This window comes from Primulina huaijiensis, chromosome 4 (assembly GCF_012295235.1).
Source record: "Primulina huaijiensis isolate GDHJ02 chromosome 4, ASM1229523v2, whole genome shotgun sequence".
NCBI classification, from domain to species: domain Eukaryota; kingdom Viridiplantae; phylum Streptophyta; class Magnoliopsida; order Lamiales; family Gesneriaceae; genus Primulina; species Primulina huaijiensis.
In genome coordinates, this window is record NC_133309.1 from 3183876 (window position 1) to 3211833 (window position 27958).

At 36.0% G+C, this 27958-nt stretch overlaps 1 protein-coding gene across 2 annotated transcripts; it reads right to left on the reverse strand.

Annotated features, from left to right (window-relative positions):
• Nucleotides 1-23896: 23896 nt before the first annotated feature.
• LOC140975924 (uncharacterized) lies at nucleotides 23897-27899 on the reverse strand. Of its 2 annotated transcripts, none has more exons than XM_073439853.1 (3): nucleotides 27788-27899; nucleotides 24880-25267; nucleotides 23897-24667 (listed from the first exon to the last, which is right to left on the reverse strand). In XM_073439853.1, the coding sequence occupies exon 3, from the start codon at nucleotides 24644-24646 to the stop codon at nucleotides 24083-24085; it is 564 nt and encodes a 187-aa protein (XP_073295954.1). In that variant the 5' UTR covers nucleotides 24647-24667; nucleotides 24880-25267; nucleotides 27788-27899; the 3' UTR covers nucleotides 23897-24082. The 2 variants fall into 2 exon arrangements, 1 of the variants encoding a protein (XP_073295954.1); XR_012175073.1 differs by lacking the exons at nucleotides 23897-24667; nucleotides 24880-25267 and adding exons at nucleotides 26117-26314; nucleotides 26399-26846.
• Between the last annotated feature and the right edge of the window lie 59 nt (nucleotides 27900-27958).

A 27958-nucleotide genomic window follows, 5' to 3' on the forward strand; every position in this document is an offset into this window, starting at 1 on the left:
TCCATACTTTGAACAGTTTTGGAATCACTTTCTTTTCGCTGTAAGATCGGTTCATCCATGTTTCCTTCGCCTAGAAGCTTGTCAGGAACCGCTCATTGTTCATACAAACTCACCATGTCCTCTTCCGCCCCGGGCCTCACAACTAGGCTTCAGCCTTAGTAGTCAAATTATTAGCACTCACCCTCCTCACTTCAAGCTCCTCTACCTAGGCCGAGCCATGGTAGGAAAAATGTAAATTTCACTTTCATCATCTCAACTCTTCTCCTCTACTAGGCATATCCCAATTAGCTAAAATTTAATTTTTAATCTCCTCACCTCTTCTCATCTACAAGACATAGCCTAAGTAGGTAAAATTTAATATTCATTCTCCCCAACTCTTGTCTTCTTCTAGACATAGCTCAAATAGGTAAAATTTAATTTTTAATCTCCACACATCTTCTCATCTACTAGGCATAGCTCCAATAGCTAAAATTTAATTTTCATTCTCCCCAACCTTCTCCTCTACTAAGAATACTCCAAGTAGGTAAAAATTTAATTTTTAATATCCCCACCTCTTCTCCTCTACTTGACATAGCCCAAGTGGTAACATTTAATTTTCAATATCTCCAACTCTTCTCCTCTACTATGCGCAGCACAAGTAGGTAAAATTTAATTTTCATTCTCCCCGGCTCTACTCCTCTACCAGGCATAGCCAAAGTAGGTAAAATTTAATTTTTAATATCTTTCAACTCTTGTCCTTTACTAGGCGCAGTCCAAATAGGTAAATTTTAATTTTCATTCTTCCTAACTCTTCTCCTCTATTAGGCATAGTCCAAGTAGGTAAATTTAATTTTGAATCTCTCCACCTCTTCTCCTCTACTAGTCATAGCCCAAGTAGGTAAAATTTAATTTTTAATCTTCACACCTCTTCTCCTCTACTAGGCAATGTCCAAGTAGGTAAAATCTAATTTTCATTCTCCTCACCTCTTCTCCTTTACTAGACATAGCTCAAGTACGTAAAATTTAATTTACAATTTCTCCAACTCTTCTTTTCTACTAGGCATAGCCCAAGTATATAAAATTTAATTTTCGATCTCACCAACTCTTCTCCTCTACTAGGCATAGCCCAAATAAGTAAAATTTAATTTTTAGTCTCCACACCACTTCTCCTCTACTAGGCATAGTCCAAGTAGGTAAAATTTAATTTTCATTCTCCTCACCTCTTCTCCTCTGCTAGGCATAACCCAATTAGGTAAAATTTAATTTTCAGTCTCCTTACCTCTTCTCCTCTGCTAAGTATAGCCCAAGTAGGTAAAATTTAATTTTCAATCTCCTCCACTCTTTTCCTATTCTAGGCTCAGCCTAGGTAGATAAAATTTAATTTTCAATCTACTCAACTCCTCTCCTCTACTAGGCATAGCCCAAGTAGATAAAATTTAATTTTTAGTCTCCTCACCTCTTCTCCTCTACTAGACATAATTCAAGTATGTAAAATTTAATTTTCGATCTCATCTACTAGAAATAGCCCAAGTAGGTAAAATTTAATTTTCAGTCTTTTCATCTCTTCTCCTCTACTAGGCATAATCCAAGTACGTAAACTTTAATTTTCGATCTATTCAACTATTCTCTACTACTAGGCATAACCCAAGTAGGTAAAATTTAATTTTCATTCTCCCCAACTCTTCTCCTCTACTAGGCATAATCCAAGTAGGTAAAATTTAATTTTGAATATCCTCACCTCTTCTCATCTACTAGGCATATGCCAAGTAGGTAAAATTTAATTTTCATTCTCCTCATCTCTTCTCCTCTACCAGGCGTAACCCAAGTAGGTAAAATTTGATTTTCGATCTCCCCACCTCTTCTCCTCTACCAGGCTCAACCACATTAGATAAAATTTAATTTTCAGTCTCATCACCTCTTCTAGGCTCAGTCCAAGTAGATAAATTTTGATTTTATATCTACCCACCTCTTCTCCTCTACTAGGCTCAACCCAGTATGTAAAATTTAATTTTCAGTTTTATCACCTTTTCTCATCTACTATGCTTAGCCTAAGTAGGTAGAATTTAATTTTCAGTCTCCTCACCTATTCTCCTTTACTAGGCACAGTCTCAGTAGGTAAAATTTTGGCTCATGTCATCTTCATAATTCAACAATATCTATGAACTTAATACAAGAGCTTGGTTGTCGAAAACTTGGGGGAAGCTCTTCTTACAAAATGGCGGGGGAAAAATGACTCTCTCTTTTAGGTGCTGGAGCTCTGTTTCCCAACTGTTGCCTCAACATTCTTATCTCTTTCTACATCTCTTCATCTCAAGATTCTCCCCCTTTGGGGTGGGCTGCTTGCCTTCAACCCTACTCTGATGACCCTCCGCATTCTCCTCTTCTTGGGGAAGAGCTTGTTCTTCAGCAAACATGGATTCTTGGTTCTTCTTCACGGCTTCCTCTACCGTTTTGGTAATGAATTGGCCTAATTGTTCTAAGGTCAAGTTCCCCACATTCTTATTGGGACGAGGTTGTTCAAGTCTCGTCTCTTCGAGACGAGGTTGTTCGGGTCTCGTCTGAGGACGTGATGACATTGAATTTGTTCTTCTGCTCCCTCTCTGGTTTACCATCTCTACGTCTCAACGCAAGTCTTCCCACAAATGGCGCCAAGTGATATCTCTAGAAATATAGGAGTCAGTTCCAGTATGTGATATTAGCCTGAATACAGACCTCGAATTCACTCCAGGTCTGAAATCACAAAGGACACCGTTAGAAAGGGGCCGAGAGGGTGTCCCGGCGTAGCCCCTCCGACACTCAAGTCAGGTATTGATAATAAAATAAGAGAGCAGCTAGGGACGTAGCTAAGAATCAATAAAGTGAATGAATGAATTGGACACTCAAACCTGGTATTTATAGAAGCGTGCGTGAGATCCTTCATGGGCCACTTACCTAGGTTAGGAATGGGTCGGTGGTCCAAAGTATTGTTTGGGCCTTATCTTGATAAGCTCATTCATAGTGTATCAGACTCTTATGGCATTTATAGAAAACAAAAGATTACTTGCTCATGTATCGGATGTTAGATCAGTTTGAAATTATTTGGTATATCAACTACGATTTTATGGGATGGCAAGATAGTATGAAAAACTATTTTGATCTATATTTATTTGCTGGCATAAGGTGTTGTCTCATGAATGAGTGCTAAAATCTTATTTGTTATAGCCTAGTTTATTATGACAATATATTTTAAAGCTTGTTATGTTGTATTCAATCAAGTTTCTGGTTGTTAAAAGAATATTTTAGAATTGATGGTTGTTTATAAATAACTTTGTTACAAACTCCATAATTGTGGACCAAATTATTACGGGACTATCACCCAAAAGGATTTTGTGCACATTATTTATCTAGATGTTTGGTCAATTAAAGATATTCATCTTCAATGAAACTTTGTAATTTTAAATGTTTTATAGACATGTTCAATAATTTGTTTTGTGTTTATGCAAATTAATTTTCTGCAGAAATAAATTTCAAGCTAAGTGACACTCTGACTATGGCTAAAGTTTGATCTCAATAAGGTTTAAGGAAAACCAGTTGGAAATAAGTATGTTATGATCACATTGCATTAAATTTCCATGCTACACATCAACTTCATAACTCATGTCATTTGGTTGTATTGGAATATGTGACAATTGATGAGTCTAGTTACCTTGAGTAGCGAAGACTGCTTTGATCTTATGTTGATGTGATTGATGGACCAGATTAGTTATGGATACATTTCGGAATGACAACAAGGTTACGCATATAGTCTAAGTGAGAGATTTTTGGATCAATTTTATTTTTGTTGGCTCATATTTGAATAAATATATGTTGTGGGTTGTCTATTAAGTTAAACCCAAAATAAAGTGATCAATTAATGTTTCGAGTTATTAGAATTTAATGTATCTAATAGGTTGTGAGCATTTAGTGTGTAAAGACATAAAATATAATTTCTTTTTTTATGATGAACTAAAACAGAAAATATTTTTGAAGAGAAACTGATGGATTCTCTCAAAAAAAAAAAATTAACGTGTAGATATAGAAGATCAAGATTATTTCTCAAGAATAAGGATTATGGCTTCCAGTACGCTTCCGCTTAAGTTTTTAGTAAAATTCTTAATGATTTAGTACGATGAATTTTGTGGTTTATGAATTTTTCTCAACGTCTCATCTAATTTCTTCCTCTTCTCAACTCGAATGAATGCATAATCTATGCAACCGAATACTTCAAAATGATTAATTATCAGTTTCTCTACAAAAATAATTTGCAACCAACGAGGATCGAAACTGTCCCTAAAACCTTCGCTATTTAAATTAACGATGGTTTTGAGTTTCGTCGCTAAAATATTCGTCATTGAAATTTAACGACGGTTTTAGGAAGAACATCATGGCAAATCGGTTTATGCTTATTTAATGTCTAGCTGATCAGCAACGGTTTTTTTACTACAAAGATGAGAGATCGATTAAAAAATGAGCACTCCAATTTACAGCTTCTAGCCAAAAAATCTTCGGGATTCTTCCTTTGGCAGTCATTCTTCAAAAACCATGTTGAGAATAGTTCGATTCTTCATCTTTGCTACATCATTTTGTTGAGGTGTGTAGGATGATGTTAATTATCTTCAAATTCCATGTTTATCACAAAAACCTGCAAATTCTTGTGACATATATTCTCTCCTATGATCCATTCGTAAAGTTTTAAATTTTTTTTTATTTAAAAAAAGTACTTTTTTTATACACAAAGTTCAAGCCAAAAACAGGCAGCATCTCGACTGTATTTTTAACTATCCCAAAACATAACACATTCCTAAATAATTTAAAATGTTAATTATCGCCAAAATAAACAATCGCCATTTCCTCAAAACTAAACAACGTAAATGTAACCTCTTTTGAGTTTCCGTATCAAAAAGCAAGCAAGATTTTTTCTTCCAAATAAAATACATTACATAAATATTTTCTAAACTAGAGTTTCATATATTAAACAACTCACGAGCCTTCTAAAATAATGATAATAATAATAATAGTAAAAAAAAACTCTAGTTTTGACGCTTTCCCAATTTTTTTTTGAATCACCTACATGATCAGATAATTCTCAAAGTGTTAAAAATATATAAAATTTATTTGAAATCAGTTTAAAATCTTCAAACTGGCACGAGTTCCCACGAGATCTAGTGGGACACATAAATTTGGTGCATGATAGATATAAGATAATCTAACTGATTATCAGTCAAGCAGAAACTGAAATCGATAACCCAACTGATCACTAGCCAAGCAGGAACTGAATCAGATAGCTTAACTGATCGGTATCCCAACTGAACAAACTGATTCAGAGATTTCTAAGTTAATTCAAATCGATAGGCTATCACTCGTTACAAGATAGATTCAAAGACCTTTTTCATCAGTGATTAAGGATCGGAAAATGAAGTCAAGCAGCTTTTGATTATACCAATTAGTGCTAATGATCAATGTTGGGTAATTTGTTTTCTCGTGTCTAAAATGTAGCTGAAGTATTAAAAAAATTATTTAGCATTCAAATAATGTCTTTGGACACTCGTATGGTTTAAACAAATTAAAACATTCATGGGACGTTTATAAATATACTTTTGGTGATTTAATCACTTGTCACCAACTATTCCGGTATTAACGGATATAGCTTTTGAAGTATTCTCTACGAACGATCTTCTTGAAATCTTCTTTCTCCAATCAATTCCACAACTAGAACGTTTGCTCCTCTTCTAAATTGCACTAGAAAATTTAGAAGAATTTTTATCGTTTTTAAGCAAAAAACCAAAAGACGGCTCAAACCCTAAACTTTTTCACGATGGCAAAAATTTTGGAGTGATTTTTTTGGAGAGAATTTCAAAAATTGAAAAGCTTGGAGGCTAGGGTTTGTGGTCATCTTCCTTAATATTGAACCATTAATCGAATTTCTTTAATTATAGGTTTAGGTTCTTTGATTAATATTAATGAGCTTAGTTAATAAATTTGACTAGTCCAACTAGTTTAATTAATTTATCAAAGTCCATTAAAAATTTTAATTAATTAGTATGTTGGATTTGTACTCCTACAAGCCCATTATGCATATCACATTACTTTTAATTAAATCTTTTATAAACTCAACATTTAAGTTTAATATTTTCAAATTTTATAAATTCAACTCCGTGAATTTATTCTCTCTAAATTTTAATTATCATAATTTAATTCCTTGAATATACTATCTCATTATTTTATGTAAATTCAACTCCCTGAATTTATTGTCTCAATGGGAACAAATGATTCAGTGCTTGTGTGACCCTCAATTATTCAAAAATACAGTTAGTCGTGGGTTCGCAACTCTTTGTGATTCATGATATTTTTCTTTATTCGGGCTTGCCCTAATTTGCCTCATTCCATGCACCAGCATTTGATCATGAGAATTTAAGAAATCATTTTCTGATTAAACCCATTGAATCATGGTAAGAGCGTCTAGTAGTTTCGCTCCATGATTCTATAGGTATCACTGATAGTGCTTGGAAGAACCAATCAGTTGTGATTAATGTACAGTACGGTCCCTTCATATCATATATCCCGATAGAATCTGCAGCCGTTGGTTCATCGAGGGTTGCATATTAGGTTAAATAGCTATGTGATACATTCATGAAATATTCATAGTGTCATCGCATGAGATAACCCTTTTTATTAATGTACATATTACACTCTAGCCAGAGACTTCAAGCACTACTATTTCGTTAGATCACATAGGACATTCACACCATCGGTGAGCGGTGAATTCCCGACTACAATGCACTGGCTCCTACACATGTCGCAATTGCACCCAACCTCGCCACCTTGTGACCCTTGCGAAGTCGGTAAACGAGTCAAACAATTTTGGGGCCCTTAACTCCTAATCGTTATTACAATGTAATTTGATTAGAGTTAATTAATTATAGCGAAAAACGAGTAAAAATTTCTTTACAATGAGCCCAAATGTTTCAACTATAATTATAATACTAAAAATAGTATATAATAAAGTCTCGTCTAAACATATGAAAGGATCGGTTAAGAAGTGAAAAGTGTTTAGAAGGGGGGTTGAATAAACACTCACGGATTATGTTCGTTTTTTTTAAGTTGAGTTCAGTTTAAAGACAAACTGATACTCGGTATCTTGTCAGTCGATGACAATCAGTTTAACTGAGAAAACAGTTGCGGAAGTAAACTGAATGAAAGAGAGAATAACTAAAATAAAAGGTAACTGAAATGAAAAGCACGCGATTTGTTTCTGGATGTTCGGAAAATGAAATAACTCCTACGTCACCCCTTCTATCACGAAGATAGGATTCTACTAAAAGTCTTTGATCAAATACAATGTTTGTACTGACCCACTTCAGTTTGGTCTTATCAGTGCCAAAACTGAAACTCTTAGTTACAACAGGCTATTTCAGTTCGTGACTGATCTTAGCACAACTTAACAATATAACAGAGATTACAGTGTGCTAACAAGCTCAAAGAAGGTAGCCTTGAATGCTTCAGATAGAACTTAGTAAGAGTGAGCTTTTGATTTCAGAAGAGTAACAGCTTGAGTAAAATAGTTGTTCTTGTATCCTTGTTTCTTCAGCCGCTCTGTTCGCCTATTTATAGGCTTCTCTTCCAACGATAACTTGATATAATATTTGAATTTTATATCCGTTGATTGCCACGTTGATATTCTCCTGACAATCGTACACTGTAGACTTCTGAAATGCAGAGTTACACTACGAGTTGCAGTCTGCTTGTACTGATAACGGTTGAACATCCTTTTCATTTGATGACGTGTATGGCTGAGCGATCAGCTGATATATTGTAGCTGATAAGCTTGTGCTGACTGAATCAACTGATCAGTTTCCAACTGATCAGTCAGCTGTCTTCAGAAATCCATTTAGGTTCTACTGATCAGTTTCCAACTGATCAGTCAGTTAACTCTGAAGGTTCAGTTCAGCTGGATTCGGTTGCCTTTGATAACTCACGTGATACTTCAGTTAGGCAAGTTGTATAATACGAATACTTGATCAGTTAGTCCAATAGATAAATGGTTTGTCAAACAGCCGAAATTAAGTTCCCAACAATTTTCCCATTTTTGGTGTTTGACAAAACTAAGCGAATAATAACTGATCAGTTAATCTTATAGACGTCCTTTAAATCGGTTGTAGATAAAATAATAATTGTCATGTACAGATTCGTACAATGAAAGAATGAAATAATCTGTACAAAATAAATCCCTGTATAAATAAATCTGTCAACTGATTTGATTGTAGCTTAGGTCTCTATTCCTCCTTTTTGTCAAACGCCTCCATTCTGATAGATAATCTTTTAACATCAATTGATAGAACTTAAACAGAAGTGGCTACGTCTGAGACTGCATTCAGCACAGTTGTTTGCATCAAGTCTATCTTTCTGGAAACAGATGTCTCCAAAAAGTCAACTCTATTTCTGATTGCATCTTGGGATACAGAGAGACTTTCAGCTAAGCCTCTATTCTTTCTGATATTTTCTATTGCAAGGGAAAGAGAGGTCACAGTAGCATGAACTTCCTTCAGTTTTTCTGAGTTGAATACCTCTGCATGTTCCAGTTTTAGAGTATGAGCGAGTTGAGTTCGCTGAATCTGGGAAACGGCAGTAAGTATTTTGTGCATATTATTCTGAATGTCTTGAATTTCTTCAAGAACTACTTCAAGATCACTAGACGACTGAGGAGGTAGATGTCCAGAAGTTCTAGGTTCTTGTTCTTTGGAGACTTGATCAAAGACTACTAAGGTCCTGTCAGATACAACTATCTCGGCAATAGTTTGTTCTGGAACAACTGATTCAGTAACCTCTACTTGCTCTGGAGGAGGAGAAGAAGGATCCTGAGCAGCAACTGAACTGTCCTGATGAAGAGGTAAATCTGTGAGACCTTCAGTTGGAGGATCATCAACTGGTGCTTCTGCTTGAGAATCAGCTAAAATTTGGGCTGGCTCGTCAGTTGGAATATTTTCAAAATTGAGCAACTCAGCCTCCACATTTTCAGCAATTTCTTTATCTGTGGACTGAGCTGGCACATTAGTTGGATCATCCTGCTGAACGGGCTCTTCAGTTAAGATAGGAGCCTCTAGAATTGCTTGATCAGTCGAGTGATCAACTGATTCAGAAATGAGCTCCTTTGGTTGAGATTCCTGTACTACTGACTGAATAATTTCATCAATATTTTCAAGTGTTAAGTCAGCTTCTGAGTACATTGGAGGATCAGCAACAGAGGGTTTGGGCACATCCTGAGCTTGCTCTTTATTCGGTGATGAGGGTTCTCCCTCTTCTTCTGAAGACCCTCCATGAATAACTAATTCCTGATCTTGTTCTCAAAATCTTATCTGTACATGCAGGGAAGTAAGATCTGAATCCAAATGAGTAAGCACAGCTCGATCATTATAAGCAGTTGGATTCGTCGAAATGTAGTTTGCTTTCAACTTTTCAACTAGTTGAGCCAACTTCTTGGCTCTCATCAAATCAAAGAAATAATTTTTTCTTTCCAAAGCCTGCACAATAGTAGCAGCTTTGACTATCCTCAAAATGATGGCTTCCAAACTGGTAAACTTCTTCAGCTGAGACTTCTTTTTCAATTGTTTGGAAAAAGTGTGAGTTCTGTATGCGATCCAAGTCTCATAAGTTTTCAGTTTGGATGCTGCAAAAGCATTGAACTGTTCCCAAATTAGGTCAATATGGGTCTGTATTGCATTTGTTGGCCTGGGCTCTTCAATCATCTTGTCCTTGCCTTTCTCATCAGTGAGAATGTGTGGAATGTTCAGACCCGAGCGAGTCGTTTCCACCAATTCTCATTTATTGATCCCTTTAGGTCGAGCCTGAGCAAAGATGGTAGGGCGATTGATAGTTTGCAGAGAAGATACGGCCCTGGCTGACTCCTTTTCACCTGCTGAGGTGATGACCTTCTTGGATGGATCAGTTGATTGAGTCAACTGATCTCTTGCTGAAACTTCAACTGGAACGGCTTTTAGAAGAATAGCCTGAATAGGCTGTTGAGCGTCTAAAGGTTTCAGCCTTTCAGTTTGAATAGCTTCCAGCGAAGCTATTGGCTTGGGTTTCTGAGTTCTGGGCTTTTTGGTAACTTTGGGAGATGGAGTTTTCTCCGATTTCGATTCACTGACAATCAGCTTCCTCTTGGAGGTTTTCAGCTGTGCCAGAGTTTTTGCCTTTTTCACAGACTTGGGAGCAGCCTGCTGTGCTCTAATCTCATTTTTGATCTTGACGAATTGATCAGGAGTAAGATCCAATTTGGCCTTGAGCGGCAGAATATTCTTAGCATTGAAAACTTTGAATTTGGAGGATCTTTCAGAATCATCAGCCACCAACCCTTTGATTTTCAGCAAATAGCTCAACTGAACAGCGAATCCTTTGGACTGTTTGGTGGATTGAAACATGTTTTTCAATATGTTGAAGGTGAGTTGCCTCCAGTTGAATCTTCGTCCTGCCATGATAATGGTAAGAGCTTGAAATTTCTTCAAGGTAAGAGCAACAAAGGATCCTGCCTTTGCCAATAACCCCTTGGCTACAATGTCAGCCAACAACTGAACCTCATGCTTTAGTTCCTTCTTTGGATCGGAAACTTTGATTTTCCGTCCATCAGCGGAGAGCTGTGTCTGCATCTCTTCAATATCTGATGCTTTAACATCAGCAAGGTGTGCCAATCCATCAGACGGCAACAAGAATATCTCACCAAAGGAGTCATCAGATATGGTCAACAACTGACCATTGACTGTAGATGAGATGCTTCCATCCTGATTGATAAATCCACTAGAGTAGAAATCGAAAAGCTCCTTTGGATAGATCTCTTGGGAAGATTGTCCCAAGAATGTTCTGAGCCCAGCTGATTGAAGCTTCTGAAATACATTCTTGACCTCGGCTTCTTTGATAGATAGGACTGAATTGAAATTGATCGCCATAGCATTCAACATATTCGCTGGAATCTGGTTGGCCATTTGAGCTGAATGATTTTCTGCGAAAAAGAAGGCTTGAATTTGGTTGCGCTCTGAGAAATTTGGATAAGCGTAAGAAGAAGAACTGAAATGGAGCGGGAAAAGTACTTTTGTACACGACTGTTCGTATTATTGGACACGTGTCAGTCCATGAAAATTTTGCAATAAAAACGTGTGTTCGTGTGGTAAGAACGTGTGTAGTAAACATGTGGGTTATGTGAGTCCACGTTTCAACTTGTCATTTGCTGAAAGATAGCATTTAATGCTTGATAGATAGTCACGTCACTTAATTTGGAATATGAAAAAAATGGTTAATTGGTTAACGTATGTGAGAAGATTAGTGGAATATCCAACTGAACGATCAGTTGTAAAACTGTGTCCTTTCAGCTGAAGATTTACTAACTTCTGTCTTCTCAGTTAACCTCTTAAAATCAATATTCCCCCTTAATAAATGCATATAAATATTACGAGAACTTAAGCAAGCTTAATTAAATAAAATCTTATGCTTGGAAGGTTAATCGTCTGCTGAAGTGACTGAGCCCTTTCATCTTCCTTGACCCTGCGCTATAAATAGAAGTGGCTCATTTAGTATCAAACATATCAGTTACGAATATTCAACAGATAAAATGGCAGGTGCAAGTAGCTCAAGGACTCCAGATATCGCTGAAAAGTTTATGAACACTGCTCTGGAGAAATGTAAAGTTGATATGGAAGATGAGGTCTTTCATAAAATCCTTTGCTATTGGGAGGAGCTGCAAGGACTCCAGTTCCTCTATGAATGTGGAGAAGCGAACACTCCTAGAGTGTTGGCAAAGCTGGAAAAGTATAGAGAGCGTTTTCTTCAAAAACAACATGGATAGATTCTTCAACATTCAAAGAATTTTTATTAAAAACTCTATATGCTTTGCTAACTAAAGAATATCCAAGAAATATTCCCTCTGCAAATTTTGCATCAAATGTTTTTAAATGATTTTTACTATTATCGAGAATAAAACATATGCAGCCGAATATTTTAAAGTATGAGACCACACTTTTTCTTCCATGCCAGATCTCATATGGTGTTTTCATATTATTCTTATTAATCATCGATCTGTTCTGAGTATAACACACAGTGTTTACTGCCTCTGCCCAAAACCTTTGAGAAATGCCCGAATCAGCAAGCATTGTTCTAGCAGCCTCTTTAAGGGTCCGGTTTCTCCTTTCAGCTACACCATTTTGCTGTGGAGTTCTAACTGCTGAGAGCTCATGCTTAATTCCAGCATTTTCTAAAAAATTTGAAAGAGTTTGATTGATAAATTCAGTTCTTCGATCAGATCTGATTCTATCAATTCCAACTGATTTTTCATTTAATAATCTTTTGAAAAGCTTGATCAGTTGTGCAGCAGTTTGGTCTTTGGATTTGAGAAAAATAACCCAAGTAAATCTTGAAAAATCATCCACAATCACCAAGGTGTATTTCATTCCCCCTAAGCTCATGATTGGTATTGGACCAAAGAGATCCATATGTAATAGTTCTAAGCATCGGGAAGAAGATTTACGGCCCTTGTTTTTAAAAGAAGATTTTACTTGTTTACCAAACTAACATGCTGAACAAATTTTATCTTTGACAAAATCTATTTTGGGCAAACCAGTTACAAGATCGTGGTTACTCAGATATGCAATGGATTTAAAGTTCAGGTGGTTCAATCACTTATGCCACAACCAGTTTTTAGAAATTTTTGAAGCAATGAAACATACTGGTGCATAAGGTTGATCATTCCAACTGACTTTGTAAGTGTTTCCACACCGTTTGCCAGTTAGAATAACCTCATCAGTTGAGTCTTTGACTGAACAAGAGTGTTTGTCAAACTGAACTGAGACTCCGTTATCGCATAACTGACTGATGCTAATCAGATTATACTTGAGATTCTCAACTAAAAAAACATCATTAATGGTAAAGTTACCATGGATAAGCTTACCCTTACCCACAGTTTTAACTTTGGAATTATCTCCAAAACTGATGTTTGGTCCAGTGTACTTGATTAGTTGAGATAACAGATCTGCATTTCGTGTCATGTGTCGTGAGCATCCACTATCCAAGTACCAGACTGATTCCTTTATTGTACCTGTTACCTGCAATAACACCCAAGATATAATTTTTGGTACCTTTTTCTATTTGGGTCCTAAACTGATTAGTCTTTTAGGAACCCAGACTTGGATTAGTCTGACTGACTATCCAGTTGCTATATTTCAGATGGTCTTTCTCGATTTGTGTGTGTTTGGTGTGTAGTGTGCGGATGATACAACATGTGATTTAGCTTTGTTCGACTGATTGTTCGGCCGATATCTTTTCTGAAACGGCTTGCTGTTATAGTAATTGGAGTATCCATTTGAATATTTTATGCTGAATCTTTTTAATGACTGACTACGTGAGTCAATTAAAACTTTTGGGCTATAACCAATATCATATCTTCTAGCCTTTGTTCGTACTTTCAGTAGGCTATTCAACAAGTTTACTTGGCTCAGCTTGTTCTTGTACCATAACTGATTTGACAAAGTGAATGAATTTCTCTTTATCCATATTCAGTTTTGGTCGAGTATCATTGGAAATCATTTCATCTTGGGTGCTGAACCCTAAACCAGTTTTATCAGTAACTGATTTCTGTGAGTTCTGCATTTCAGTTAATGCAACAAATGATTTGTTCCAAGCCTGAATGAGCTCAGTTTGCTTTGAATTCTCAAGCGTCAACTTTTGAATCATTGATTGATTCCTGCTCTTTTCAGCATTGAGCTCAGCAATCTCCCTTTTCAGACTCAACACATCAACTGATTCATCAGTTTTAGTTTTATTGTTTATGGGATCAGTTTGCTTTGCTCTGGCCTTTTCAAACGATAAGGCAAGCTTATGCTACTCATTAACCATGTCATGAAGAGTTGAAATAAGTTCTTCTCTAGTGAAATCAGTTAAGCTGAAGTCAAATACCTGTTGACTGCTTGACTCCTCTTCTGCATCACTAGCCATTAGACACTTCACTTCCTCTTCACCATCACTGGAACTGCATGAGGTTTCTGGTTCTGACTCCTCGCTGTCAGTTTCTGCCCATTTAGATTTACTTTCTTCAGCTAAGAGTACCTCATGCTTCTTCCTGGAAAACTTCTTATCATCCTTGGATCTCTTTCTATGCTCATATGACTTCTTTCTTCTTTCAGTCGAGCCCTGACTGTCCTTCTTGGGTTTGGGACAGTTAGCAATGAAGTGACCGGGTTTGCCACAGTTGTAGCAGCCATTTGATTCCTCTTTAGAATTATTTCTCTGATAATTCTTCTGAAAGCTACCTTGATTTCTTCTCATAAATCTTCCGAATTTTTTATTGAACAATGACATAGCATCATTGCACAATTGATCAGCAGACTTCTCGACTGAACCAGTTGGTTCTGTTCTGACAGCAGCTAATGCAGTTGTGACTGCTGGAGTAGAAGGCTCTCCTTCTCGAGTTTGCAGCTCAAACTCATAGGCTTTCAGATCAGCGAATAGATCATGAAGCTCAGCTCTGTTTAGATCCTTGGATTCCCTCATTGTCATGGTCTTTACGTCGCACTCCTTGGGAAGACCTCTGATTACTTTTAATGCAACTTCTTTGTTGGTATATACTTTTCCAAGTGCATTGAGTTCATTGATGATGCAGATGACTCTCTCATCATACTCATGCATCGATTCTCCAGTTCTCATCTTGATTTTGTCAAACTTCTGCACAGCAACAGAAAGTTTATTCTCTTTGGTTTGTTCATTTCCTTCACCCAGCTGGATAAACTTTTCCCAACTCTCCTTAGCTGTCTTACCCATCTTGATCTTGCTGAAGGTTACTTTGTCCAGTGTCTTGTACAGTATATCTTTTGCCACATTATCCAAACTTGCTTTTCTTTTGTCTTCTGTTGTCCATTCATCTCTAGGCTTTTCTATATGGTGAGGTGCCCCTTCAGTAATAGCCACTATTGTATTGGCTTTCAGAATCTTCATCGGTCCGTCAGTGATAACGTACCACATGTCATCATCTTGTGCAGCTAAGTGAGTATGCATTTTTGTTTTTCAGTAATCGAAGTCCTCTCTGGAAAACATAGGGATCTTGTTGAAGGAAGACATAATGATCAGTTTGAAAGTGTAGATATTCTGAGACGAGATATAACCGCTCTGATACCACTTGAAAGGATCAGTTAAGAAGTGAAAAGTGTTTAGAAAGGAGGGTTGAATAAACACTTACGGATTCTATTCGTTTTTCGTAAGTTGAGTTCAGTTTAATGACAAACTGATACTAGTATCTCGTCAGTCGATGACAATCATTTTAACTGAGAAAACAGTTGTGGAAATAAACTGAATGAAAGATAGAATAACTACAATAAAAGGTAAATGAAATGAAAAGCACGCGATTTGTTTCTGGATGTTCGGAGAATGGAATAACTCTTACGTCACCCCTTCTATCACGAAGATAGGATTTCTACTAAAAGACTTTGATCGAATACAATGTTTGTACTGACCCACTTCAGTTTGGTCTTATCAGTGCCAAAACTGAAACTATTAGTTACAACAGGCTATTTCAGTTCGTGACTGATCTTAGCACAACTTAACAATATAACAGAGATTACAGTGTGCTAACAAGCTCAAAGAAGGTAGCCTTGAATGCTACAGATAGAACTTAGTAAGAGTGAGCTTTTGATTTCAGCAGAGTAACAGCTTGAGTAAAATAGTTGTTCTTGTATCCTTGTTTCTTCAGCTACTCTCTTCGCCTATTTATAGGCTTCTCTTCCATCGATAACTTGATATAATATTTGAATTTTATATCCGTTGATTGCCACGTCGATATTTTCCTGACAATTGTTCACTGTAGACCTCTGAAATACGGCGTTCCACTATGAGTTGCAGTCTTCTTGTACTGATGTCGGTTGAACGTCCTTTTCATTTGATGACATGTATGGTTGAGCGATCAGCTGATAAGCTTGTGATGAGTGAATCAACTGATCAGTTTCCAACTGATCAGTCAGCTGTCTTCAGAAATCCAGTTAGGTTCAACTGATCAGTTTCCAACTGATCAGTCAGTTAACTCCGAAGATTCAGGTCTGCTGGATTCGGTTGCCTTTGATAACTCACGTGATACTTCAGTTAGGCAAGTTTTGTAATATGAATACTTGATCAGTTAGTCCAATAGATAAATGGTTTGTCAAACAGCCAAAATTAAGTTTCCAACAACATATCACATCATAAAATATGCTTACACATGACTGACATCAACTACATACAAACAACTCATATCTTCGGGACATGTCCCGGTATATAGATACATATATATACTGGAATAGGCCACTCAACCTCAACTCAAATGTGACTCCCTCCAAAATTACATTCTCCGGTCTCCTGAGGAGTATCTGTCCTTGTCCACACACAAAGATAACAACAGCCCCCCTTGGGGGTGAACAAACGCTCCGTATGGAATAATCATAATATATACAACATGTATCTACACAATGATGTATGATATGTAATGCATGTATATCGTGGAGATATTAGGTCGAATGCCCATCTACTGAGAAAATATCAGAACCAATCGAATCGCTATCAAATCAATGCTCGAGCTGGCACACCGGTCTCAGTCAAGTATAAGGGAATATCCGTATGATAGAGTCGGCAAAGCGCCATCAAATCCCAAATCTCAACCAATCAATCATAGGGAGCCACATAATGCCAAACATAACATCATGCTCAAAACCCCATAATCAAAATCAAATGATATAAAGGTATCCAAGGATCATAGCTCAATATGCATGTCATGTATCGATATATGTATAAAATGATGTGTGTTAACAAAATATTTATTTATACATCAATCTACCAATCATGAATGTCATGTATGTCACATCAAATCAACAAATAAGGCATATAGACACATATTTTCAGTCAAATAAATCAAGCATATATCATATGACACAGATACATGTCGTATGTTACTCAGTCGCAACATACCTCAATTCTTCGTTTCCAACTCAATGTAGCTTTAGGATTTTAGTACATAAAATCTATCTATATAATCAAAATATTTATCTCAATCAATTAATTCATTCAAATTTAATACTAATAGTGTATTTGAATATATCAATTCGTTCTACACTATTCAGTTTAACCTTTTCATTTTAAGAATAATTATATCACATTATAAATCATAATAACTCGTTATTATGCAATCATTATTATACATCCATTCATTTACAATCAAAATTCAAGTTTCAAAAATTGTTTTGAAACTTTGAAAATTCATATAAAATTGAAATCATAACATAATTCAATTTCAATTTTAAAAGTTAGTTCTTGTCAGTTATTCTATCTCATATATTGATCTTGAATTCAAATACATGCTTTTCCTGCAATTCAATAAATAAAAGTGCTGAATCCAAGAGAAAATTACCCCAAAAGAATGCTCTCAACACGAGGATTCCGAATATATAATTTGTTTCGAGTTTTGACAACGTTTCAAGGTAGATTCGAATAACAGAATTTGGTTTTCTTGTTTTTCTTTCGTATTTTTCAGGTAAAATGAAGAAAGGTTTGAAGGAAACCCATGCTTATCGACCTCAAATGTTGTTCAGCTAAGCGGTGCGCGCATAGGCTCGAGAACTAGCGCAGCCGCGCTCATAGTTATGTCCGGAAGTATTTTTACAAAGCTGCGGGCGCGGGTGCGCGGGATCCTGAGAGGGTGCGCGTCTTATTTTGTCCGAAACACTATTTTAGATTTCGAATTAGCAAAAGTAGTCAACATAAAAGTTGTTGATCTATGTCTCGGATCTCATTTGTCACCGACCTCACTCAATTTGGATATCAGACTCTAGAGTTATGCTCATTCTCCAAAAATTTGTCAGTGTAGGAATTTCAATGCACACGATACACTTCGTATTGATTTTGCTCCTATTTCCAAATTGATTTGGATAAAACTCAAAACATGAAAATTTTAGTTCTATGTATCAGATTTGTAATGAATTTGGTTTCATTTCATTTGAACTAATACTCAGATAATTATGACGAAAACCGTAATATGTGTCACTTTTCTATTGCGGTTTAGTACATCATTCAAACACAAATCAATTACTACTACAATCTTTCATTATCATAACATATTTTCTGACTTTCATTGTGAATTATATACTTTATACACTTTTAATAATATGACAATTTCATGAATTATCGAGAATCAAAATATGATTTATGATAATATGATGCGATGTCCTTACATTTCTCCCTCACTTAAAAGATTTCGTCCTTGGAATATTAACTACTTCACCAGTTATAGTACATATCAAAACTAAAATCAGTGAATATATCATCATACATTGAATACAAAGGAACAAATGGAATAGAATCAAACAAGTGCGGATATGATTCTCGCATCTTGCTTTCCAATTCTCACGTTGACTCCTCCGCACCAAGTCCATAGCAATATGTTCCCAATTCCATTTTGGGATTTCAAGACTATGGAGTAATCCTCCCGGTTTTATTCTATCGGCTTTCACTTGCTGGCATTCAAGGCATTTAGAAATAAATTCAGCAATTTCATTCTTCATATGTCTCCACCAGAATTGATGTCTCAATGTAAAATACATTTTTCGGACCCCAGAGTGAATAATGTATTTGCTACAATGTGCTTCACGAAGAAGGGCAGATTTCAAAAACAACCAACCATTAAGTCGTAAAGATCCATCAGAAGCAATATGAAAGCCAGAATGATGTCCTGCAGATACAAGTTATTTAGACTTTTCAATCAGAGTATCGCTTTGTTGGGCCTTTCGTATTTTAGATATCAAATTAGGCTCAATTTGCAATGCGGAGACGGTGACAGAATTTCAATTCGATTGAAAAGTCCAGGCAGAAGTACATATATCCTCGTGTACTTTGGCGACATTTACAGGAGATAAAACAGAGTCATGAACTTTACGACTAAGGACATCCGCAGTAACGTTCACCGATCCAGGGTGATACAAGTCGTTTAAGAGATCCATCTACCTGTGTTGCCTCATTTTAAATCAGACTGAGAAAAGAAATATTTCAGACTCTTATGGTCTGAATAAATAACAAACTTTTCACCATATAAATAATGGAGCCAAATTTTCAGAGCAAACACAATGGCAGCCAATTCCATATCATGAACAGGGTAACGAGTTTCATGAGATTTTAATTGACGAGACGCATTAGCAACCACCTTGTCATGTTCCATCATAACACAGCCCAAATCTTTACTTGATGCATCTGTACACAATACAAATCCTCCGGTACCTGAGGGAATAGTAAGCATAGGTGTTGTGGTCAATCTCGTCTTCAATTCAAGAAAACTAGCTGCACATTCATCTGACCAAATGAATGTCTGATTCTTCTGTGTCATTTGAGTAATAAGTTTAGCTATTTTTGAAAATCCTTCAATAAAACGACTATAATAACCAGCTAAACTCATGAATCTACGGATTTCAGGGACATTTGTAGGTCTCGGCCAATTCAATATAGCTTCAACCTTAGCAGGATCAAGAGATATGCCATGTCTCGAAATGACGTGACACAAAAATACTACTCTATGCATCCAGAATTCACATTTGGACAATTTAGCATATAAATAGCCATTGAGAAGAGTTTGAAGTACCGGTCCCAGATGTACCGGTCTCAGATGTTCAGCATGCTCCTTTTTTGATTTCGAATATACAAGAATATCATCAATAAAGACGATAAAAAAAAAAATCAATCATGGTCTAACAAGTAAGAACTTCAAATTTTTATTCTATTTTTCAGTTCATTTCTTGTAAACTTTGAGCACAATCAATTTTAATTTCAAGTCAAGAATTATAATTATCGATCTACAAGATAATTGATGGATTTTCTCATGTGAAAAAATCACACATCTCACTCGGCCACAAAAAGCAACAAGTTTTACTAAACAAATTAGTACAAGACTATAAAAATCAAAGCATAAGAAATATGTAAAATCAAAGAATTGAAAAACAAGACACACACCCTCTAATTTAGGCATCCATGGAACCTTCTACCCGAATTATCATTTGTCTAAAAAACCTTCGATTGTGATCTTTTTCCACATTTATAGAACGATATTCCCCGTTCAGAAACATATGACGTCGTAATCTCGTGTGAAATAATTTTTCCTCTTCTTAGACATTTAGGGATTAGTTGAAAGAAAACTAAGGATTTGCTTCCACATTATAAGCTTCGTTTGATTTGTGTGATGGGATAACTGAGTAAAAAAATATTTAAATGATTATTTATATAAATATAAAGATAGTTGATATAATGTTATTAAATATACAGTGTTTGGTATGAATGATTAGAAAATTGGGATAAATAATTGAATGTTTGGTGTCATTGATTATAAAAGTAAAATATTTAAAAATATACCTTAATTTCCCAAAATGCCCTCAATTGAACCTTCTTTCCATACCTACGCACAAGAAATCACCCAACCCTTCATGTGTCTCACAAGCCAGAAGAAAACTTCATTATTTCTTCAAAAACCTTCGCATGAAAAAATTGAGTTGATGCAAAACATCTACTCATTCGGAGATGCCAGCCGACTTCACCAACTTCATCCGATTTCACGGCCGACTTTTGACATATTTTTGCCTGATTTTTTAACAGATCTGCAAATCCGTGATTTTCGATTTAATAATTCAGTTCCTCATTTTCAATAGGTTTGTTATTTTTTGGGGGATACCGATTTCCTCAAAATTTTCACTGCTCTGGTGTCATTTAGCAAATAAGGTCAGCATAGAGTCATAAATCTTGTGTATTAGAAATAATATCTTGTGACTGAAATGAAATAATTGTTATTTTTTCTTTTGTATGATTATCTTCTTAACTAATAATTGACTTGAAGTAGAGATCCCATGTAAATATACAAAATTAAAATCCGATTTTAGTTTTATTTCAATTTCTCTATAATGTGGATTATGTGAAATGTATGTTAGCATAATAAAATATTGTGTCGTGTTGGTAAGAGTTAATTATTCTGTATGAGGTTAATGCTCATGATGAATGACACATTCGACATGTTTGATATTGTAGTTGTCATGAAATTCAGAAGGCCACCACAATGCCAGTGTGGTAATGGTTTCATGCTTTTGCGCCAGGCAAGTGAATTTGCCACTCATCCAGGGAAGCATTACTACATTTTCCTGGCCTCTTTGAAGCACCCTAACAAATTTATTGGTATGATGAATATCATACAACCTGTGACAATGATAACATGCAGACACAGGCGCAAAACATGAGTCAAACAAGTCGTCATACCACAAAAAAATGCATGAATAGAGCTGGATATAATCGCGAACCACCCACATAGTACTCGTCATCCACGGTCAACACTTATACATCTAACAACAAACTCTCGTCATCGAACTTACCCTTGCATGACACCAATTCCCAAAGGCTTTCCATGTAGAAAATTTGTTGCTGCTTTGGTTGTATATGTTTCTTTCTCTGCGTATTACTATTTTTAATTTTGTGCCTTGTTGTGTCAAAATAAAAACATGCATATCAGATATTTCTGTGTCACATGATCATCACTTGGTATGATATTGTTTGTTGTAGTATACATGGTATGTTGTATAATTTGGGTGTTATGTAAGTGTTTTGTTTTGTGTTGCTTGTATGAGACATAATTTTAATATAAATTTGGGTTGCTATCTAATTTTGTTGCTATCTAGTTTTTATTACTATCGAATGATATATGATTCAATTTGTTTAATATGCATATCCTTCATTTTTAATATTCTGAAGAGGCTAGAGTCTACATTATAATCTCTTATTGCAATTTATGTAGACATGACTCCCACTATAGATGAGTGACATTTATCATGATCAATTAACTGCACTTTGACATATTTATTGATAATATATTTTTTGTTACGCATAAATGTGGTTGGTATATAAGACTTTAATGCTGACACCGATATAATTTTTTTCACTTACAAAATTTTTTTTATTTAAAGACAACTTTGCATTCTCTTTACTGAGACCATGCATATCATACCCCTCCTCAAAGACCAAAGAAATTTACTTAGCTGCTTATGGTTCAACAATGTCTAAGAACCTGGATAGTTCTTCCGAGGCTACTGTTACAAGCAAGTATTATGTTATTTTAAGTGACAGTGAGGCCAATAACAAAGTGATAGAACTTACATCGGATCATAACAAAATCATAGACCTTACATCGGACGATGAAGAGGCTGAGTGTGCGGTGGAAAATAAAGTGGAAGTAAGCTCTCTTGGGAAAGGTACTGTATCTGTTTGTGCATCTCATCATTCTGGCCATATTATGTTAGGTGATGGTATAGGGAAGGTGGATATAAACTTTGCACAAGGGAAGAAAAATATAAATGTTCACTCTTCAAAGACAATGAAACACAAGTTGAATGGTTTACTGACCAACAAAAAGAAGCGGCTTGATATTCCAGACTGTAACAACCCATCGTTTCAGCAGTGTAGCTCCCAATCATCTTCATCCCCTCTTAAAATTCGTAGGCAAAAGTTAATGTGAACTAAGTATGTATTAGTGTTTTGAACCTCACTTTTGGCTTTGATATGGCCTTGTAATGTAACGCTATCTATGTATTTTGGATGTCTAGGCAGGTTTATAATATATGTATGTTGTTTTTGTATGCCTTAGTGCATAAGAAGCTTGTAACGACCCATTACAGGCTCAGTGGACCGCCCATACGGCCCACTGCCCCAATCGACCCAAGGCTATCCCGATCTTGGGCTCTGCTCTATGGGCCTTGGCCCATCTATGGAACTCTTCCCTCACGTGCTTTCCATAGGCGTCGTATGGGTTACTCATAGAACTCTCCAGCCCATGCACTGGAGTCTGTGCCTTCCCAGACTCGAACCTGAGATCACATGGATATATAGATACTCATGGGCTGGAGAGTTCTATGAGTAACCCATACGACGCCTATGGAAAGCCCGTGAGGGAAGAGTTCCATAGATGGGCCAAGGCCCATAGAGCAGAGCCCAAGATCGGGATAGCCTTGGGTCGATTGGGGCAGTGGGCCGTATGGGCGGTCCACTGAGCCTGTAATGGGTCGTTACAAGCTTCTTATGCACTAAGGCATACAAAAACAACATACATATATTATAAACCTGCCTAGACATCCAAAATACATAGATAGCGTTACATTACAAGGCCATATCAAAGCCAAAAGTGAGGTTCAAAACACTAATACANTTGTAACGACCCATTACAGGCCCAGTGGACCGCCCATACGGCCCACTGCCCCAATCGACCCAAGGCTATCCCGATCTTGGGCTCTGCTCTATGGGCCTTGGCCCATCTATGGAACTCTTCCCTCACGGGCTTTCCATAGGCGTCGTATGGGTTACTCATAGAACTCTCCAGCCCATGCACTGGAGTCTGTGCCTTCCCAGACTCGAACCTGAGATCACATGGATATATAGATACTCAGCACAAGTCTGGTACCAATTGATCTAGCCGTATGGGCGGTCCACTGGGCCTGTAATGGGTCGTTACAAAGCTACTGCCCCTGTAAGAGGTTCAAAACAAAAGTCAAATGGTTCACCTACAATTGCAATTAAATCGTTATGGGTTTGTTATTTGCTAATTTTTCCAAAATATGTCAATTACTTGTTCATTATTGTTTCACTAATCTCGCTTGTTATTTTTGTCAACCCATCGAATAATATATTATTCAAATTTAATATAAAAAATTCAATGTAATGAACTAGTTGATAAATTGATGTTTACAAATACGAGGACCAACCAAATGATAAGACCTACAAACCACGAATCAAAGAAACAAGCAAATCAGAAATACAAATCTAAAAATGCACAAATAAAACCAAGCATATATTTATATATGCTTTTAAGAGTGGCAGGAAAAATAGAATATTGTGTATTTCCAAAACTACATGGTTTGTTCAACATAAGACATTCACAATCACAATATTGTGCAGTTTCAAAACATTACTGCCTGCAAACCTTACCAAAATACCGTGTCATACTAAGTCGCGGCAAACCTTGAGAATATCATTGCATGGTGGAAGACTAGTTATCAAAAGGCTATCATGAGCAATTAACAAATCAAACAGTGTTGAGAAGCCAACGCACCAAAGAAATTCTGGCCTCATCTAGAAGACTGAAGAATATCTCTAAGTAGCTTGGTTTGTCAACTAGCATTGTTGCAGCTACAACTCTTTCGTTCATGGCGAGTTCGAGAATCCTCCCCAAGGCATCAAACACCTTCTTATTTCCATTTGACTTCCCATCATCTCGACCACCTCGGTGTCCTAACTCTGATAGTTTTTCAACCAATTTCTCTGTGAAATTATTAATGACATCAACAAACAGATCTTCGCCTTGTGATTGGCGCTTGCGTTTCTTGCCGCTAACCTTTTTGCTACCAAAATCATTGATCGATGGATGGTTGGTTGCAGAAATAGATTCGGCAGCTTCTTCAATCCCATGTAATATATTTTCCATGATAGTATCCATTTGAGGTGGGTCCATTTGCAGTGGTGGGTTGGTACTCATGTTCAAAACAGCTTGTACAGAAGCTGTAAAGCCCACATATCGCTCTCCAGTGGCACGATCATTACCCAAAATCTCACACCAGTCATTAAAATACGGCCATGACTTGTACCGCATCGTACGTGCATTGTTATCACTCTGTATAAAAAAGAAAAATAAAATGTTACTGATCAAATAACTATATTTCATATATGAAATAACGAGGCATAAAATATCTTTTGTAAACTTAAATAACCTTGTATTCTTCAATTGCATAATGTAAGAAACAATTTGCATATAATAGTTTGTAAGACTAATGTCATTTGATTGGAAATAACACATCATATTCACATTTACATATATACAATAACCTTCACAAAGACGTCCCATGCTTCGTCAGTCGCATCAATCGTTTTTTCTGTTTCATTTCACCCCACTCCACTTCGGCTAAGCATAGTTACTAGAGTACCATAAGTCTTTTTCCACACATGGATTTTAGAATTTATGTGGGATTGCCTCGTAAATCAGTGTTGGGAAACACTTTTCTCATAGCTTCCTCAAGAAAAACCAAGTGCCCAGCCCGAAAACCATTTTCACTTTTAAATCCTCCTCTCATTGCATCTTTCAAAGATTGAATAAGGACTTCCTATTCACGGCTATTCCACACACGCCTACTTTTTTCTGATTTCTTCACTTTTCCAGATCCAGTGTTGCTAGATGCTCCAAACTCCATGACTCTGTATAATATTAGTCAATGCCCTGAATTGAGAACATAAATGTTGGTCATAATTTTTTTTAAAAAAATTATACTAACTTATGCATTATGATATTCAGTATAACAAAAATATCATATAAAATAAAATAATGTCAAATAAAATCACATTATGTCTAGTACAACAAAAAGTAAACCACAAAGTATCTCACACCCATTTATCAAATTCTTCACAGAAGAAAACAAACAACATGTTAATAATTAAAACATAAGTTAATTGTGATACATCAACATGGCCAAGTTATCTCTCCACATATCCCAAGCTACTGAAGACTCCATGTTTTCAATGAACTCATCTTCTATTTCTTCATTAGAAGCTCCCGATGCATTTTCAAATTCTTCGAGTGGATCGTCGGGCATTCCAGATTGAATAAAATTATGTAGGAGCATGCGGGCCAAGATCATATGGTTTTGAACCTGAAGAGGGTAAAATGTGGGACTCCGAAGAACAGCCCATCGTTTTTCATTAAACCAAAAGCCCTCTCAATAACATTGTGTGCACGACAATGCTTGGAGTTGAAATATTCCTTATAATTTTGTGGTCCACTATTAGAATTCGCCCAATCATTAATATGATAACGGGTTCTTCTATATGGGGTTAAGAATCTTTCTACGTTTCCATATCTATTGTCACATAGATAGTAGCAACCTGTCATCATTGTAAACTATGAGTTTGGGCTCACTGTTATTCAAAATAAAATATTAAAATTTGAAGTTATTGACATATTATAATGTTTTTATTTTTATTTGTATCATAATATTATTGATGTATTGATGGTACAAGCAAAGATCAAATTTTGAATATTACCTCTCGAAATCTTCAACCCATCTTGTCGATTCATAGAATCTCGGAGAACCCTCGCATCTGCTGTTGAACCTTCCCACCCGGTTAATGCATACACAAACTTCATATCATGATCACAAACACCCAAAACATTAATTTCTATCGTCCCTTTCCTTGTTCTATATTTTGGCTTATCCATGATTGGTACATGAACATTGATATATGTACCATCCAGAGCGCCTAGACAGCCCTGCTAACAATGCAAATAAAATTCACTCCAAGGTATATCGATATAAAACATATATAGAATGTCTTTGAATCATAGCATACATACCTTGAACCATTTCCATGTTTCCTGCGAGAAAGTCTCATCCACAGGAACCAGCTTCGCAAGAAGTATTGTGTGTAGCATAAGAATTGCTATAAGTACTTCATGGAAGTGAGTGCTTACAGTGTGGCCACTTCGTAAATAGTCGTGTCCAATTATCCTATTCTTTTTATGATGCGCTAATATTGACAAGAACATTGCAACCTTCTCTTCGACTCTGACATATCGATAATCTAAAACCCCGCTGACATGCCTTACCAAGTAACATAGCCTTCCAAATGCGTTTCGACACATCCTTAAGTTGACAACACACTGCACATCACTGGCTTCAATAATCATATGCAAGTGGTTTACTTGAGTACATATTTTTTCTGTCACATTGTATGAAATATCTGTTTGGCGACACCTATGCTTACGTGGTGCTATGAGCTTCTGGTAATACCGTGTTACATGACTCAAGAACACAAATGAGCACAACACCGTTTGATATAAAACTAAAGCATCTTGGATATAACAATCTTCTCCATCCATGGCAGAAGCAGCAGAAATGTTTCGGCCATATGATTAGTAAATGGAATACAAATTCAATGAACTTGGGAACAACACATAAACACTTAGGCCACTTATTTCCTTTATTGTAGAAACTTGTAATGATCCCTTTACACTTTCTTTCCGGAAAATTATATATCAATTCACATTGGTATACGTGTATATTGTTGTTTGCGACTATAGGATTTGAACATAATGAAAAAGCACTTAATCTTTCTCCATTCAACCGGCAAAATTTATCCACTTCCTTAAATTAATTTAAACTTACTGCAATAACAAACTATATTCTAAACATGAGAAGGATTTGTAATAAAAAGGCATAGTAGAGGATAGTACAGTGTGTATTTATGTCTTATTCACAATCACTTCTTTGTCAATGCTACCCCTTACAAAAAAATTATTGCTACAAGAGCAAATTAGTATTCAATAGTAGGAGATAAAACCAGAAGGTGGAAACAATCTTGAAACAAAACACCATGTCATTGATATATACAATATTCTAAAATAAATTTAGATACACAATGGCAATAACTGAACTTTGAAAGAAAAAAAAAACAAGTAAATTAAAGCACAAAAAAACAGTTCTTATGTTTGACCAACACAGTGTATCGACACATAATAGAAAACACAAATAAAAATTTTGAGCATTTATTCGAAAAAGAGGTTATTGCCAACAAATGTTTCGAAAAAAATATGGATACAATAATTATTGCTTAAATCAATGTAGAGATCTCCATCTTTAGAAAATTAATTGTTGGTCGATGTTCATAACAAAAAACTTCAAAACAAAGAATGATTAAAATTCTTGAAGAAACTAAGCATTGTCATGAAGATCGACACACTTACCTTGGTCGATGCTTGCTACACCTTCTGAAATTTATTTTTCTTCATTTCATCGTACAGTGGTCATGGGAGGAAGAGGGTAAAATACCGTCTTTTTTCCTTGCAGAAAAAATATTGCCGCCTCTCACTCTTGTAAGGTTTATTGGGAAAAGGGTATTTGTGTAAAAAAAAATT